Source organism: Trichosurus vulpecula, chromosome 2 (assembly GCF_011100635.1).
Source record: "Trichosurus vulpecula isolate mTriVul1 chromosome 2, mTriVul1.pri, whole genome shotgun sequence".
NCBI lineage: Eukaryota > Metazoa > Chordata > Mammalia > Diprotodontia > Phalangeridae > Trichosurus > Trichosurus vulpecula.
In genome coordinates this window covers 349,532,452-349,552,094 of record NC_050574.1, presented here as the reverse complement: position 1 = coordinate 349,552,094, position 19,643 = coordinate 349,532,452, and the positions used below count along the sequence as shown (strand labels likewise).

The 19,643-nt window shown below is 36.7% G+C and overlaps 1 protein-coding gene across 1 annotated transcript in view; it reads left to right on the top strand.

The window, feature by feature from the left end:
• NECTIN3 (nectin cell adhesion molecule 3) overlaps positions 1-19,643 on the top strand; it is a 198,210-nt gene that overhangs the window by 67,185 nt on the left and 111,382 nt on the right. Inside the window, exons 6-7 of the mRNA XM_036745142.1 lie at positions 5,188-5,326; positions 7,437-7,521. Of these exons, the coding sequence (XP_036601037.1) occupies positions 5,188-5,326; positions 7,437-7,521 (224 nt within the window). The remainder of the gene's footprint in view (positions 1-5,187; positions 5,327-7,436; positions 7,522-19,643) is intronic.

Here is a 19,643-nt window from a genome sequence, read left to right as displayed (position 1 = left end):
TTGTCATAACATATTCATAAAGGATTAACCTATGCTAAGATGTTGGTCAAGAAAATGATGAGAAAAGTATAGATCACAGATACATTTTGATGTGAATAAGAGGCAGCACTGGGTTGCTAAATATGAAAATAGAAGAGGGCTCTTTTTCGCAGTTTCAGGTAATTTTGAATGAAATGAATGAAGCCAGTAATATTAATATTTTGTAATTGTAATAGTACCATTCAATCTTGTCTAAAAGTTAATATTCACACCTGTGTTTCAGATGTGTAATTGGTTTGCCTAGGTTCTAAATGTGTTGTCATTTGTGTCAGCCAGAATGTAAAGAAACCTGAGCTTTAATTTTAAATAATATGCAAATAGATACATTGATTTTATTTTCTAAAGACATGATAATTCATTACTCTGTTCAGGATCAGATAAGCTGAAAACTGGCAGAAGACTGCAGAAATAATATTGTTGCCAGCACAGTATAAGCGTCATAGTTTTAATTATAGTCAATTGTACTTTTTGTTCTCAATAATCATATTGTTTCTCTATAGTAATGGGTTTGTCTTTTTACCATAAGTGTTTCAGATAATATTTATACTAAGTATTCAGAAAATTCTATTATTTCAAAATATATAAAGACTAAATCTTAATTCTCTTTATTTTATTGTTTTAGTTAGCCAAAGTTGCGCATGCTGGTATAATAATATTTCTGCCCAAGACTGAGTGGTTTTGCTGCCAAGGGGACAGCCCTGCACCCAGTGATACTTAAGGAGTAGGAGCCTTAACTCCGTCTGGATTGACTGAGAGAATGAGAATGCTGAGCATGTTACTGTCATCCTCTATAATGATCTTATTTCTGTTTGTTTCAGAGACGTCATAGATGTGTGGAGAGTAGAACTCCAGGAAGGCAGTAGAGAGAAAGACAGCGAGTTTTGAGTGGTGACTAGAACCTTTCAAGTCACTGACATTTATGTGAGCTGGCCCAATCGTGTTCTTTGTCATCTAGCACTTGGAATTGTAGAAACTGCTTGGGAGCAGACCTCCCCTAAGTGACATCATTTTCTCCTGCTCTGAGCTGAGATCTTATTTTCACTTTCTGCTGAAAAGCTTGTTTACACTTGTGTATTCTTCAGCATGTCTTAATCTGTAGCACTTCTCCAGTTTGTTTGCTGTTATACTTGGATATAGATATGGATTCACTTGTTATTTGCCATTTATGATGGTCTTTTGTGTAACTAGTATTCGATAGGAAGAAGCACAATAGTGAATTTAAGCTCTTCTTCAGAAAATTTATGCACATATGTATTTAAATAACGAAGGCTTCTCTGAAATATTCCCTGGGAAACAATTCCTAGATGAAGCTAAGGAGAAAAATTATCCATGCCTCAAAAGAAAATCCCCCACTATGAGGAAAGAAAACGAAATGTGATTTCTAGAATGGGAAGTCTTCTGAGATACCAAACAAAATATTTGAGACCATGAAGGACAAGTAAGATCCCAGTAGGATTCAGAACTGTCGTTCAAAAAATAATTCTTTGAAAATTTGCCTTTCTCTCTGAAATGCATTGAACATTCTAATGAAAATCAAGAAGTCAAAAAGTAAGACAAAACCTGCTACCAACCTCACCTTTTTAAAATTGAAAGTGTGGGGTTATAGATTAACTTAATCTCCACTAACAATTGAATAGTCATTGGTAATGGAGAGTTAAGGCTGATAGCCTGGGGCTATGTTGAAATCATTAAGCACAACCTTTCAGAAGAAGAAAATAGGCAACACGTGAGAAAAAATAAAGTATAACCTCAGAATCAAGACTCAAATTCCAGAACTTATTTTTTTTTAAATAAAATGTTTTGTAAAAGAAGCCATCAAGAATCATATTGTGAAAGTATTCCTGCAGATAAGCCTCTACATGTAATTTATCTGTGTGGACTGTTTAATCTTGATGTGACTCACACACATCATGGATAGATATGACCCATTCTGTCTCTGAAGAGACTGTATTCATGTTTTGTGAGTAGTAGGAAGGCCTGTGAGAGTGGGGGAAGGTCCTAAACTGCTGAAGGCTGGAAGATTGCATCTCCAGAGAGAAATATCAGCAAGACTTATATTTATGGGCCACCTCTTAAATATCTCTAAATGGACAATGTTTAGGAGTTTAGACCAAAAGCACCTACCTTCCTTGAGGTAGGCCTTTAGTTTAACCCCTTCCCACCGAACACCAATAACACAAAAGACCACCACAAATAATGAATACTGAGTAACCTTTTTTTATCTAAGAGAGACAGTAAATAAAGATTGTAGTTCTACAAATTAAAATATATCAAAGACTATACATACATACATACACACACACAAGAGTAAATGAGTTCTGTTGGCAGAAGCAAGATAAAGTATCAGCTGAAGTGAGGAAAAAGAATGATTTTCCTCAAGGGAGGTTCTATCCGGTTCTAAAATTATAAGCTCAGGTATTCAAGGAACGTGATGGGGCCAGCTTTCATATGTATTTGTGTCTGAGACCTCCGATTTGCCATTCAAAAGTTTCTCTTGCCTGCCTTCCAGGAGCTCCTTCTCTCTATTTTTGTCTCTGCAACAAACTCTTGCTAATCATTCTTTCAGCAAATCAGGAGTTATGTCTTCTACTGTGTGAACACTATGCAGAACAGGTTTGTCTTCTCAACAAAACTGCCCTAGGCTTGGATAGATTCAGGGTTACATTAGAATTTTCAGGGTGCCCTAATAGGTGATAATGCTGCTTCATATCATAGACTCAATGTGCTACCATGATATTTACAGGAAAATATATTTTCATTTATTCTAAGGATGATAATGGAGTGTGTTGATTTATCTGGGAGAGAGAAGGGTGGGGTTGGAGGAAAGCTCTCCAGGAGAGAGCCTTAAAGAAAAAAAATAGACTGAATAGTGAATCCTTATAAAAAAAATTAATATCTTTTTAAAAGTATCAACCCTAAATACAAGTTTAAAATTTGAAGACTTCAAACTTTTTTTTTCTATTTTCTGAAGCACTCATTTTCCTTTTTGGCTTTCATTCAGATTTATGTAAAGAAAACTTCAAAGAGGAAACTGAGAAATGAGTAAAAAGTATAGCAACAGTATAAAAGGGGATAGAGGAAAGACTCAGGACAGGGAAGATGAAGTGAGTGGTGCAAGGTAGAAGACTACGAAATGCACTATCCTCCTTTACTCTCAAATGAAGTATTTTCTTCAAGTCTATTCATACCTAAGCCTTTGATCTCATCTTCTCCTGTGTCCTAGCAGTTTGCCACCTTAGCCAGTCCAACCCCATCATTGCACTGAAATTGCCCTCCGCAAAGTTACTAATGATTTCTTCTTAATTGCCACATCCAAATAAATGGCCTTTTCTCAGTCCTCCTCCTCCTTGACCTCTCTGCAACCTATGACACCGTTTGTCATTCCCTCCAAGACATCACTCTCTTCTAGTTCTCCTGCCTATCTGACCACTCCTCAAATCTTTGCTAGGTTCCTCATCCCTCTAACCATAGATGTCCTACACAATTCTGTCCTGGGTGTCCTCTCTATATACTACACTTGATGGTCTCATCAGCTCCTATGGATTTCATTACCATTTCTGTGCTGACAATTCTTAAATCTATCTGTCCTGCCCCCTCATCTCAGCCGACCTCCATACGAGCATCTCCAGCTGTCTTTCAGACATCTCGAACTAGATGGCCAGTAGATATCTTAAACTCAAAGTAAAAATCGTCTTTTCTTCCGAACACTCCCATGCAACACCATCAGCCCAGTGCTTCAAGCTCATAACCCTTGACTCCTCATTATGCCTTACCCCTTCACATGCAATCTAGTGCCAAGGCCTGTGGATTTCATCTTTGCAACATCTCTCAAAAATGTGCCCCTTAATATCCTCTTAACACTCTGGAGCAGACCCGCTGGGTAATAAGCCACATTGCAATACCCTGCTGTTGCTTCAAGTCTCTTCCCTGCTCCAATCCACCCTCCATCCAGCTGCCAAGTGAGTTTCTTAAAGCACAGAACCAACCATATCACCTCCCTACATAAATTCAGTGACTCCCTGTCACTGTCAGGATTAAATCTAAAATCTTATTTGGCATTCACCACCTTTCTAGTCTTCTTACACCTTATTCCCTGTCACATACTCTTCGTGGTAGTGGTCTCCTTGATGTCCTCCACACCTGTCATGCTCTTCTTCCTCATTTCCACTTCTGGCTTCCTTTTAAGTCCCAACCAAAATCTCATTTTCTACAGGAATCCTTTCTCGACTCCTTTTATTTCTAGTGTCCTCCCTCATTTAATGAGTTGCTTTTTATCCTGTATATAGCTTTCGTGTGTGTGTGTTTGTGTGTATCTCCTGCATACAGCTTGTTTGTAGACATTTGCTTGTTGTTTTCCCTGTTAGGTTGTGAGCTCCCCGAGAGCAGAGACTATCTTTTTTTGTATCTCAAGCACTCAACACTGTGCCTGGTGTGTAGTAGGTGCTTAGTAAATGTTTATAGACTATTAAGAGTCAGACCCCCTTAATCCAACTTAGTTGCTCCTTCCTTGATTTTTGGAAATATACTCATGTCTCATGGAACCATGGGGTCATAATAAAAAGTTAGTGGCAAATGGCATTCACCTATACTCTCAAACCTTGACTTGACCTCTTGGCTACCCTCTCAAGCTTTCAAACCCATATCCTTTCTTTACTGGCAGTTCACAGCCAAGGAGTCCTCTTTGACTCTCCATGTTGATTTTGTAATAATTAATCGGCTTCAGCATCTCATGCTATCTTCATCTCTCCAAACGATTGCTCCTCTAATTCAGAATCTCATCACCTCTCATTGGATTGTTGTGTACATCTTTCCTCTAGGCCTCATTTTTTTTTCTCCTAGACCCCTATAATAACTTATGGAGAGAAATTTATTGCCATAGTTATTTATGAACACTAAACTGAAGGCACCAACATTGAGAACAGTGGGGAAAAGGTATGGAGATGATATTTTGAATGGAAATCATAGGAAAATTGATCAAATTGGTAGTGTCTGTAGCCACAAAAAGTGAATTAGATTTGGGGGCTTTCAGGCTTGAACATCATACTTTAATTTAAAAATATTTCCTGCATCTTACAGGCATATACGTATGCATTCATTATTTACTCTTTACCAGTTGCCTCAAAAATCCTAATCTGTATTACATTCCAGATGTTCCATTTAAGCAGACCTCTTCCATAGCAGTAGCTGGAGCAGTCATTGGAGCCGTGCTTGCACTTTTTATCATTACTATCTTTGTGACTGTGTTGCTGACTCCTCGGAAGAAAAGACCATCCTATCTTGATAAAGTGTAGGTATTTTTTTTTTTGCATATTTTGATTGTGAATGCTTTCAGGGGTTTTAATTTTTGTTGTAAATATAATACTTAAACATTTGAGGGAAGAGAGTAAAATTAAATTTACATATTTTAACAGATAAAGACATCTTCATGAAGGGACATTTCAGCCTATACCTTAGGGAAAAAAATAAGGGGCCAATTAAGACGAATGCAATGTATACATTTTAACCTAAAGTACATTAAGTTTCTTTTACTATGGCCCCAGAAGAAGGTGTACTCACTGTCTCTCTCTCTCTCGTGTGTATATTTTCTTTTTAATTAGACTTCTAAAAATAAATGTGAATGTCTTCTAAAGTGTATATGGCTTTAAGTCACAAACATCTTTAGCCTCAGTTTTGTGTAACAATTCATATAGCAACCCACTGGGAGCTATTGAAAATGTTTTTAATAGTATCTTTCTTCAGGAGAATTTATTTATTTTTTATGTGACATGTGGTTAAATTATGGAGTTAGACATCTTATATTTTTTTTTAAAAGCAATATAAATTGAGGCTCTGGCATAATTGGCTTTATCCGAGTGATGTTTTTTTTTCTTTTAAATACAGAAACAAACCAGACATAATTCTCTCTAGAGTGGCATATTGGCAGAAATGTGGAATGAGCTCCATTTCTTAGCTTTTACTACTTTTATCTGTATGGCCTATAAGTCATTTAACCTTTACTGACTTATATGTGAATTAAGAGAGATTAGATAATCCTCAAGGTCTTCCATTCCTTAGATTCTATTCTTCTGCTCTCCACCTTTCTCTAGCAGTGGGTATTTGGGGTCGGGAGGGAGAAGTGAAGGAAGGAGAATTATCTGTTAAAGGGACTGTAAAATGCCTCATTCAGGCTAGTCCCTATAACATACTTGTCCCCCTTATAAGACCCAAGTCCTTAAGTTTTAGGTCATTTGGTAAGCAGCAAATAATGATTTCCTTAAATGCCTGTCTTACTATAGCGGTGCTTGACTAGAATGTTTTTGTGTATATGTTGTGGGACTTCCTAATCTTCAGTTTGCCTTATTATAAAGGTGACTGGCATCTTCGTACGGTCTCATGCAGAGTCTAAGGAAGTTCTTCATTTGCCTACTTCTGTTCTATTACTATTATAAATGAAATTTTAGCATGGTCCTTCTTTTTGATGCTTGAACAGCTCCGTTCTTTTTGTAACTATCAAATGTTAGGTTTCTACAAATCTAAATAATCTATAACTTTTTACATATGACATTTGATGTATTTTTCATTCTTTTACTTTTCTATTATTACTTTAATGAATATGCGGTTCTTAGAATACATCCCTTATTTCATGTTTATGTTTTTTTATGAAATCCACCATAATAACTACAATGTCTAAGACTGGTACTTTTGGTAAGATTTACATTTAATTTATTAATTACATATATTTAGATTGTTACTGGTGGTCTTGAGAAATCAGAACACCATTCTAATATTGCTTCATGTTAGTAAAGTTTGTACAATTATTAAGAGAAGTAATCACTCTTATTAGAATATCTGAGTGTTTTCCCCCTATCTTAGAAGGAAAAGTTTCTGTTTCCTTGAAAAGCAAGATTCCCAGTTGCCCATGGCATTGAGAACCTTGATATTTGGGTGACAAGCCAAGATATTTTGAGTTTTCTGCACATACGGAAAGCTTTTAAAAAATGTCAGCGTTGAATATTTTTCTTATCCCATCATTTAATAAACCTGAAAAATGGTTTTAATGATACTGCTTAAGGGAATGTCTTGTATAAACGTATGTGTGTGTGTATGTCAATAATGAAAAGTTGTAGTATAGTTTTTTTAAAAAATAAAACCCTCTCTACAAACTTTGGGATGTGTATAGTATTATGTACTTGCACCTTTGATATTAGCAGCAATATGTGGGTTGTCCAAGCTCTAATTTGGCTTATTTTCTCAGCTCTGAAGGGTAAATGAAAATGAGTGCTGAATATTAAAGATTTGAGACAGTTTAAACAGTATCACGGAAATCATGTTTAGAATTACAGGGAGCCTCACTCCCTCAACTTCCCTTTTGTTTTCATTAAATGTGGCAGTCATATTGTTTATTCTTTTTAATGCAGGATTGATCTTCCACCCACACATAAACCACCTCCTGTGTATGAAGAAAGATCCCTCCCTGTGCCTCAAAACGAAATCACACATCAGGTAGGTTAATGAGTACACTTAAAAATCACCTGAAATAGAGCGCAGAATACCCACGCCTTATGCAGAAGGTTTGTTTCTTGAAATTGAATAGTGGTTATGTAGCACTATAGCTTGTTCATTGCTCTGAAAACTGAAGTAGTGCAAGCCTCTTTTTGTCTCTATTCTTGATGATTGGTGGTATGAGGTTTTCTTTTAGGAGTTGGGGAAAATTTGTTTGAGATGCTTAGAAATAAAATTTTCATTAAAAATATGGCTCTTGATTTATGGAACATTAACATGTGGTAAGTATGTCTATTGGAGTCTAAATTTAAATAGTGCTTTTCAAAATGGATGCTATGTTCTCTTTCATAATAATGGGAGATATTGAGTATTCAAAATAAAAAAGTAAACTCACTGGACCCTGTGTTATGTTCATAAGTTTATCTTTGGAAATTTTGGAGTAGTTATACTGTTAACTTTTAAGAATGTTTCCTGCCATTTCAGTTTGGATATGACAAATTGCTTTAATAGAAATTAAATTTGTTTAGGTGAGGGGGTGTCATGGAAGTAGGAGGAAATCCCAATATCACTGTACAGGGAAGAATTTTATTAAGAGATCCTTAACTGTTTCCCTATTCCTCTGGATTGTTCATGTCCTTTACTGTTTGCTGCCAGAGCCTGGGAGCCTCTCATAAGTTCCAGCTATACTACCTCAATAAATTAGTTTTTTTTTTTTTTTTTAGAGGATGACTTGACTTGATATATAACAGGTCACCTATCCTTTTTTTATAAAGAGACCTTATTCCTTGCTCCACTTTCCCCAGGGGAAAAAACAAATAAGCAGGTATAAAGAAAGTTAATGATTAGCTAGGGATGGTACTAATGGGCAAAGAGGGAGAAAACCTTATATCTTCCAATATTAATCCATGGAGGACCTATTAGTGGGAATGGTAAACTTGACAGTAAGTTGAGGAGCCTCACAATAAATAAAGTGTCATGTGGTTAATTATGAAATTGGGTAATTTTAGAGCTGGAGATTTTAGGAAGAGATAAGAAAATTTGAATAGGAAAGAAACATTCAAGATATGGCTTAAGCAAAAGCATAGAGGTAGGTACTGTTACATATTACCATGTATAGGGAATAGCAAGCTTGAATGTTTTAGGGGAAGAGATTTGCAAGAATAGTGAAAGGTGAAGTTAGAAAAACATATTGGGAGGAGAGGGTTTGCTTCATGGTGCTATGAAAGGAATCCTAGGACATTATAGTCTTGGCTCTGCCACCTACTAACCTTCACCTTTCCGATATTCTATACTTAACTGTGAAATGAAAGGGTCCAAGTCCCTTCTAGATTTAAAATACTGGGGTTCTATGATATACTATACTGAGTGTTAAGGTAATGGCTTTAACTTCTCCAGGAGTGTCTGTACTTGAGTGCTGGATGAAATAATTCCCAAGTCTGTAAAACATTTGGACGTTTAAAGCTAAATTAGCAATCAACTTGTAAGATAAAATTATGATTCATATATTATAATCTAGTCATAGAATAATTATATGGTTATTTATATATTAATGTTGTGATATCAAAATGTAAAATACATAGTAACTGCCTTTTACCTTGCCAGTTTCCAAGAGATCTGTAAGAGCACCTAGTTATCACCCAGGTATTTCATTGCAGGAGTCCTTGTACATATTACGTTATGTTTATCTGCTGTAATAGCCCTTGTGATACTTACCAGAAATGCTTAGAAACATGCTTATTCTCCTAGTGAAGAAAGGATACATGACATAACTGAAAGACACTGATCATCGCTGCTGGTACTTGTTCTCAGAGCCAGGCATAGGCACCAGATCGAGACCTCTTTTGTAAAATGATCTTTGTCCAGGTCTCAACTACTGTCATTTCTATTGAAGAGCTAACACCCACTTATTCAGCCTCTAGTGATTTCCCTGGGGAAAACAGCAGCAGAATTAAATCTCCCTATCTCCATTTACTTACACATCTTAGCAACCTAGCCGACTTTCCCTTCTCGTTACTAGTGACTCAGGAGCCCTAAGACATCTAAACCATTCTGGCTCCTTCACTTGGTATTATATAGAAGAAATTATTCTTAGTGAGTATCATTACCATCTTGAAGTAAGGCTACTTAAGGGATATGTCTTCTGTATGGGTTACCAAACCCAAGGCAAAAAGTCTATTAGGAGATAACAATTCTACTAATTTTGAGATATTCTGATATTAATAGTGTCAGCTATATCAAAGATGTTTAAATGTGCCTATCTAATAATATGGAGATAATGCTTTGATAATTCAAGATCGGTAATTTCATCCATGTGAAACTTTTTGCGCCAACCTCACACATTTACATGCACACACTAATTTAGTAGACACTTTTGTATATCTTGATCACAATCTATTCTTTGTTTTTAGTAAAACTATAACTCTGCTCTTTGCATGTTTGAAAAATCTCTTAACTTTTGGGTTAGATTAATGTAGATTATTTCATCCCCATGACTGTATAACACTTCAGTGGATCTATGATTCCAATAGTGTATTTATTTCCTTTACCCTTAAAGATCCATTCTCATTCTACAATCTTATTCTTTGGAGTGCAGAATGAGACAACTTCCCCACCCCCACCCCCTTTAAGACATGTCCAAGGCAGAAATCTGTATTATTTGACTATGCGCATTTGTAACAGTGGTATGGTTTTCTTTCTCCTGCTTGTTTTAATGGGAGAATGTGGTTTGGCAGGGAAGAAGTGAGAAGAGAAAGTAGACATCTTCATGAAAATAAAATTTAATTTAAAAAAAATTCTTGTCCATGTCTTTCTGTAAAATTTCTAAAGAGACTCTTCTTAATGTGTCGTAGGCCATCATTTGAGTCAAAAACATTTAGGCTAGCTACTACGCTTCACATTAAGCACATGGCCATTATGCCTCCCTTTCTGGTAATTTATGTATTTATGTCTTTTATGACATTTTCCTCTGTTCAGTGATTGATAATGCTTAATCCTATTTATAAGTTATGTCAATCTTTCTATTTGATTTATCTGAAATTTTAACTTTTTGGTCAAAATTAGTGTTCCATGATTTGTCACCAAGAAGAATAATAGGGAGAATTATTCAGTCAAGCTATGATATTGTCTATCATTCATGACATAACCATTTTCTTTTCTGTTTATACAGGTAGTCATTGGTAATTTGCTATAGCCTACCTAGGCCCACTTTGCATTTCTCCATTGCCCCTTATTTCACCTGCAGTAGTGAGGGGAAAATTCGTAATGATTGAAAATGTCACAGATGGTACTATTACAAAAAAAACAGGTATTAAGTTGCCTACCTCCTTTGTCATTATGGGAAAGAAATAGGCTTTCACAAACTTTTCTATAGTTGACTACATTTTTCAAATTATATAGTTGACTCAAAAGTGTAGAGAGTACAAAATCCTACTTTGTTAATGTTTGCTGATTGAAAGAATGAACAAACAAACACACATTTGATTCATTAGAGAAGAATAAAACCCTAGGGGCTTTCTTTAAATAGGTGTTTCCTTTGCATGTATTATAACTATACATGATTCCTTGATTGTTGCAAAGAGATTGAGTTAAAGAGATCGATGATTCTCTGTACTTATTTTTTAAAAAAAGCAGTAAAACAGGAAAAAAAAACATGTCACCATCATATATGATGTCCTCTGAAAAATACTGGAAAATATTAGTATTTAAAAGATGGGAAGATGTACTATAGTGACAGAAAGCTGTTAAGGAGTATCAAAATAATTGCATAGTTTTCTAAATATGGTCTAGCTTGGTCTCCTAGTAATAACCCTTTGGTTTAGTTCATTGTGTTTATGTGTATGTATATGTCTGCTTACATATGTTTGTATGTATGCATACATGCATGTTGTGCATAAGTTTAATGTGTACGTGTTTTTATAGCCTTTTCAAGATATGTGTGTATGTGTGTGTGTGTATATATATATATATATATATATATATATATATATATATATCTTATGTATTACATACATATACATGGAAAAATTCTTTATCTACATACAACTCTGCAAAGTCATTCCTAGGGCATTTAAGGATGAAAATAGAAATAGGACAACAAACAGAAGAAAAATGTAAACAATTTGCAATGATTTTTATAATTTTCCACTATCAAGAACAGTAGAGCCACCACCCTTGGACTCTAATATCACAGCTCCAGATGGGCTTTTAGGAATGGCCTAAAATTGAAGAAAAGCCTCTGAATTACACCAAATATCTGAGGAAGAGATTAATGCAGAGCCACTATAATTGTGAAGACATTAAGGAGTTGTTCTAGGAACCATGGCTATTTGCAGCAATTTGGCTAGCAGCTGCTGTGGGTGTGAAAGACCAACATAAGCGCAGCAACAAGAACGCTGCCAGCGCTGGTTCTTTTGATCTGCTTTACTAAGGGAAGCAAAGTTAAGAGGTTAACAACCTTACTTTAATCCAACATATACATATAAACTTATTCAGTTCAGGAGGAAAAGCCAGCAACCTGAACTTCAGAGCAAATACAAATTACAGACATACATTAGAAATAGACCAAATCACAATTCATAGTTACCAAAAAGCATTAACATCTGTGTTCACGAGCTGGGGAGCTCCTGACAATGGCTGGCCCAGAGTCACACACCACTTCTGTGGCTCAGAGCCCCAAGGGAGAATGCCAACCTCTAGGTTTATATATCTTGTTCAGGGTCAAAGGTGAGTCACATACGTGACTCACCCACGTGACCTAAAAGCGTCACAAAAACGTGACCCACATGGTCTAAAAGCCTCTGATGTCACAAACATGTCACTCAAACCCATGTAAACTAGACTTTCCCTTGAGGCGAGGAGGTCATCAAGGACTCCTAATTTAATCAAGGAAACAAAGGCCAAACTCTTCAAGGACACTTGGTTGAATAAGTGCTAAAAGCCCATCTTAATTACCAATACAGGAGTTGATTTACATGGTCTCTGAAGGAAGAAGAGATACCAAAGTTAGATGTGTGTGGAAAGGGTACAGAGAGTAAAGCCTTGGGCTTAATTACTGTCAAAGTAAGGCAACCAAGGAATCATTAACAATTACAGACACATCCATATCACTTTTTCCTGATGCTTTTTCTCTTGCATCAAAGGCATTTTTGATGACTGTGTTAGTAGAGTATAGATAGGCTTTTGTAAGCAATATTCTACAGTGAACCAAATCTTTATCATCACACAAATGACAGAGAAATGTAGTGAATACAATATCTCACTGGGCTTGTTTGTTGATTCTTTAAAAAGCACTCTCTTCATTACAGTAATATGCCACTTTAAAAACTCTTCCAACAAAGAGTTTTCATTACATCTACATGTTTAAAAATTCCTTGAAGGATGTAACAGGAAATCTTGTTCAATGACCCATTGGTTATAGAGATCAGATGAGAGGGAACCATATGTTCATCAGATATGTTTGCCACTGATGCAGAGCTCAAATTAAGAGAGATTCTATATAGATGGAGAGTTCTTCATTTGTAGAAGACAGCATGTTGCATCAGCCCTGGAATATCACTTAGCCTCTTTATCTCTCACCCCTCAAAAATTCGAATTAGCTATCCATGCTGAAAACAACAAAACAAATGAAAAATGTTCATTTGTCAAATTTGTCATACAGTCTGATAACCAACAGTGCTTGTCTTTTAATATGCAAATATGAGAAATACAAATAAAAATAGACAATAAATTAGGCCTAGAATTAAACAAGAGGACGAGGTGGAAAGTAGGTTAGATTACCTTTAAGACGTTACAAAGCGTTTCCCCCAGAAACCTGTCTTTCTAATAACAATATTTTCCTGGGGTTTTTGTTGTTGTCTATAAGAGTCAGACTTCTCTTGAAGTATTAAAAATGAATATTGCGGAGAGCTCTGCAAGCTTATGGTGAGTGTGAGAAGACTGCAACATAAGGAACTTCAAAGAAGTGGAGTAATGCCGTTATTGAGCAAAAAAGATTATAGACAATGGACATGCCTAAGTATCAGAGCTGGTGACATCAAAGAAAAGCGAAGGCACACGCACTATTTATTATTTATGGTGTCCTTGAGGAAGACACGCATACAAAGGAGACCCTTCAAGGTGAACTTATGAGAGTACTTGAACAGTAATTGCACCGGACAGACAGAGATGAGTTGTGACCCAATCATATTTCTCAGTAGAGAAAATATGGAAATCATTGAGTTAATAAATCAGTTTTTGTATAATCATTCACACATATAGGCTTAGATGGAAAGGCAGTGTGGTTTTGTGGATAGAGTACCAGTTTTGGGGTCAAGAGAATTTAGATTCCAGTTCTGCCTCAGATACACAACAGGTTAAATGACCCTGAACAAATAACTTAAATGTCTCAGTGTCCCTGGGGCATCTGTGCATGAGTGGTGGAAGTTTTCACATTGAGAGGTCTCTAAACTGATGAAATCACATTTGGAGCAAAATTTACTATTCCTAGTCAAATCATTGACTTGCTAGAATAAATGTAAAATATATTTGTATTATATATTAAATATAAACATATTTAATATATAACATATAACAATATAAATATATTAAATGTAAATAATATCTATAATTTATATTATATATAAGATATATATATATAAATATTTAAAAATACAAAAATAAAAATACATGACTTATTTAAACTAGCTGCTAAGATTGAATAATGCAGTATGGATAAGAACATGTACTGATACAGGCTTTCCTAAGAAGTTTGACTATGTTAATCCATTACTACATTGAGGAGAGCAAAAGAGTCTAAAATTCCCTTGACCAGCAAATCTTTAATCTCCTTGCCAAATGAAAAGAGATGGAAGGTAAAGTTAACACCAATATAAAAAAAATCACAGAATCTGAATAGGAAGGGACCTCTATGAAGCACCTTCTATGTGCCAAGCAATATGCTAGGCATTTGGGGTACAAAAATAGATATGGAATAGCCCCAACCCTCCAGAAACTTTTATTAACAAATGGTCATCCAGCTTTTGAAAACTTTCAGTGAGGGCAAATTTACTACCTTCAGGAGGCATACCATTTTATTTTTAGATACCACTAATGGTTAGGAACCATTTTACTTCAAACCTGAATTTATCTCTTTTCAACTTCTTACCAATTGATTTCGGTTTTGCCCTCTGGGGGTTCAGCAGGAGAAATCCTCTTTCGTTGGACAGTTCTTCAGATAGGTCAAGGGTTCTTAACCTTTTATGTATCATGGACATCTTTGGTAATCTGGTGAAGGCCATGGACCCCTTCTCAGAATCTTATTTTTAAATACATAAAATAGGGTTACAAATGTAACTAATCATATTGAATGATAGCTTTCGATATAGTAGGTTTTTGAGTCCCCAGCTTAAGAACCCCTGAAATAACTGACAACTTATCTCATGTTTCCCAATTCCTAGTTTCTGCCATTGATTCTTGTATAGCATAATTTTGAGACTTACATACCATTTTTCTTTGTCTTTCTTTTGGCGTTCTTCAAACATGATACCCAGAAGTTTATACAATATTCTGGATGTCAGGAAAGGGTGGAACAAATTATTACCTTTCTTCACTTGGACACTAATCCTTTCAGCATTATTGAAGTACCACTAAGCTTACCATAAATTTGTGGTACCTAATCTCAACTGGGTCATCACTACAGCTGGGTAATGCCTGTCCCTTATTTTTTTTCCTACCCACCATAGTAGCCATTCCAAACATTTTTGTTCCTCTTCCGACTCAGAAGCAGCCTTCCTTTACCATCTCAGTTAAGGACTTTGTCTTATATGTTACTAAAAAAAAAAAGTGAGGTCATTTGTCTTTTCCCTTTCTCATCTGACATCAATTTAGATGTCTTCTCCAACTGTTCTCTCCACTTTCCTCTTGTGAAGATAGGGCTCTTGCCAAAACATGCCCTTCTACATGTGTCCTTGATTCCGTCTCATCTTCCTTCTTTGGTGGATTAGATTAGATAGATCCTCTGTCATTCCACTCTATAATCTTTAGCCTCTTCCTGTTTACTGGCTTTCCCCCTGCTACTTACAGACGTGCCCATGTCTCTTCCATCTTAAAAAAGTAAAAACAAAACAAAAACTCATCCCTGCTGTCATCCTTTATCTACCTCCCCTTCTCAGCTAAACTAACACTTCCACTTGTTTTCGTCACTTTCTGTCCAGAAACCACACTCCAAAGATGCCAGTTTGGTGGTCATTTAGTTACTTGCCAAATCTAGTTTTTGATACTGTAACATTTGATATTTCAATCACCTTCTCCTGAATAATCTCTCCTCTCTTAAGTTTCAGGAAACAGCTTTCTTCTGATACTTTTCTAATCTGTCTGAACCACCCCTTCTCAGTTTCCTTTGCTAGATCTTTAGGTTATGCTTCTTAACTGTGGGTGTCCCCCATGGGTCTGTTCTGGGTCCTTTTTTTCTCAATATTGTCTCTCTTAGTGACCTCACCAGCTCCCATGAGTAGATATTTTGTAGCTTTTCCATATCAAATTTCACCCCTTTACATTTGTACACCATTCAAACCTATCAAGAGCATTTTGAAACCTAGCATTGTGCCATCTTCATGTTTGGTAGATGTGTCTCTTAGGCCTTTAACCAAGTCATTGATAAAAATGTGAAATAGCGTAGGGCTCAGAGTATAAACTTGCTTATAAATTTTTAGAGGGCAACAATGGAAGTTTATAAGTAGTACCATCTCATAAAACATCAAAAAGCAGTAGAGGAAGAAAACATTTACAGAAAAGTTGCAGGAAGCCTAACTATGCAAGATCATCCAAAGAACATTTCTGGACTAACCTAACAGGACAAAAAATGGAAAAGAGTTGTAAACACTTAACAGTGAATTCTCCATTTTCTTCTGATATTACTTACTCATATTTACTGAAGATCCCCAGCATGAATGCAACATTCTGATGGTGTATTGATGTTATGGTCTTCGTCAGCTTTGGAGATTGAGTTCCATTTTTTTTCTCACAGAAACAAATCTGTACATCAGGGATATTTACTTGGGGTCCTGTCAACTTAAAAAATGTTTTAATAACTACTTCAGTATAACTGATTTCCTATATAATTCTTTGCCTTTTAGCATTTTTATTTTATTATGATGTTCATTTAAAAATGTTATTCTGAAAAGAGATCCATAGGTTTCACCAGACTACCAAAGTGGATCTGTGATACAAAAAGTGTAATTCGACTGTGGCTCTCACAAACACAATAGCATTTTTCCTCTAAAATAAGGTCTTTTTTTTTCTAAAATTGAACATTTTCTAGTGTGGGGCAGGGAAGAGGGGGAAGGTGACACAGTAATGAGATTGATTCTCCGTTTGACTTCTGGAATTCTTCATTGCTTCATATTCACATTCTATAAAGCTTTGTTCAATAATTGCTGCATGTATCTTTTTTCCCTCACCTTGATTTCTGAGCTCATTGTTGGCAAAACCCATTTCTTTCACAGGGTCTTTATCAAGTTCTTGTGAATGCTTAAGCTTTAACAACTTAGTTGTTGTGATACTACGAATAAAATGTAAGCAATGTTTCAAAGCAAATTTATTAAAGATTCAGCAAACCACATTGCAAAAATGCTTTCAAGTTTTAAAATTTAGGGCTTTATTACAGGGTTCTCTATATACACCATCAAGGACATTAATGAATATATATTATATGTCAATAAGTACTTGGCAATTGATTTTTTTTTCTTTTGAATAATTGATGTCCACCATCAGGCTATCTGTACCATAAAAGTTGGATGTTCTCTGGACAGATCAATGATTATAACTCAGGTAGTTATGCCTAGATAGGAAGTCTTATAGCTACAGTGCATGTAAGCTGATGTATAGATCACCTATCTACATATATCTGCATATCCATATATCTACATATATCTTTGCATTTCATGTGAATAAAACTTTATAAGTTTAATAGAAGCCATGAGCTTTTCCACCCAGTGTGCATTTGCCTCCCCTCTCCCTGTAGGTGTGATACCACTTCCTCTCTCTCTTAAAAATTTAAACTTACTGCTTCAAAAAGTTCACTGTGGATAATGATATTACTGTCCTTATTGTTGACAGTGGCTCTAAAATGTACAGAACTGGGTTTACAGGAGGCATTGCCCTTTAGGCTGTCTTACCTAAGACATCAGAGCATGATGGTGAGTATGGGCCAGGTATGATGGTAAGCAAGGGCCAGAAATACAGCTACATGGGGAATGAGACCCAAAGCAAGAGACGTATTCTGAACCAGAAATACCTGATTGAACATGATATTGTCACCAACTGAGAGAGCATGGCCCTGTGCTGCTCACAGAAGCCCCCCTGAATTCCAAAGGCAGCAGAGAAAAGATGTCACAGATTTTGTTTGAGACCTTCTGCACCCCAGCTATGTACTTGCCATCCAGACTGTGCTGCCCTGTGTGCCTCTGGTCACACCACTGGTATTGTGATGGACTCTGGTGATAGTATGACCCATGCTATGGCCATCTATGAGAGTTATTCCTGCCCTATGTCAGCCTCCATCTGGGTCTGGCTGACTATGACCTGACATACTACTACCTCATGAAGATTCTGACTGAGAGAAGATATAGCTTTACAATCACAGCTGAGAGGGAAGTTGTTTAGGCCGTCAAGGAGAAGCTTGTTATGTTGCCATAGGCTTAAAGCAGAAGATGTTCACTGTTGCATGTAGCTCTCTTCCAACCGTACTTCTCATATTTGGAATCTTGTAGAACCCATGAAACTCCTTTAACTTAGTCATGAAATGTGATGTTGACATCTGTAAGGATCTGTATGCCAATCCCTTATTGTCTGGTGGTGCCACCTTGTTCACAGGCATTTTTGATAAGACTAAAAAGGTTACAACCATAGCCCATAGCACAATGAAAAATCAAGATCATTGCCCTGCCTGAGTGTGCCTGAAAAAAAGATTAGATTGGTGTGACTTTATTCCTTTATTGTTTGGGCTTGATTCAGGATTTATAAACTGGAACAGTAAGGTTACGAGCAATCTAAGTATGTTGGAGGTTAAAATTCTCAGATTTTTAGAGTGTGTCTTTAGGACTCTGCATTTTTAAAAAGTCATTCCAAATTATACTTGTCTCTATGACAGTGACCCTGCTGTATGGAAGGAGCTATTAACATAAATGAAGTTAAGAGAGGGGGAAGTGGGTAGTTATTGATTACATGTAATCAATAACTTTTTTTTTATTTTGTCAGAGCCATAATGGCTCCCTTCTTTCCCTGCCTGCTCCTCCTGACATAGATGTGAATTTTTTTTTAACAGTCTCCCTTTCAGACTGGCACCAGTACTTGGGAGGGGAGGAGCTGCAACTCTGCACTGACTTCAAATCAGCTCCCATAAAAGTGCACATGTTAAAGAAAAAAAATAGAAATCCTAGGGCTTCATCTCTCTTGAGCCTATCCTTGATGGGCGCTGACAGTAAGGGTGCTATGGTGATTCTGCTAACTTTCTAAATTTCCATTTTTATTTTATTTCTCTTGGCATCTTTTATTTTTATATCACCTTCATTTCCACACCACCCACCTGAGCAAGCCATCTATTGTAAAAAACATTTTAAAAGAAAAAAGAGCAGGGGGGCGGAGCCAAGATGGCGGCTGGTAAGCATGGACTAGAGTGAGCTCCGTACCCGAGTCCCTCCAAAAACCTATAAAAATGGCTCTGAACCAATTGTAGAACAGCAGAACCCACAGAACAGCAGAGGGAAGCAGGGCTCCAGCCCAGGACAGCCTGGATGGTCTCTGGGTGAGGTCTATTCCACACGGAGCTGGGAGCTGGGAACGGAGTGGAGCAGAGCCCAGCCTGAGCGGCGTGGACAATCCAGACCAGAAGCCGGGCAGAGGGGGCCCTAGCGCCCTGAATATGTGAGCTGCGGCAGTTACCAGACCCCTCGACCCACAAACACCAAAGACTGCAGAGAAGGTTAGTGGGAAAAGCTGCTGGAGTTTAAGGAGTTCGCGGTTCGGCTTCCAGCCCCGGGGGGGCAGCGGAGGTGGGGCAGCTACAGCTGTTGTTACTTCTGGCTCCAGGCCCACCTGGTGGGAGGAATTAAGTGGCGGATCAGAGCAGGAGTGCAACAGCCTGCTGA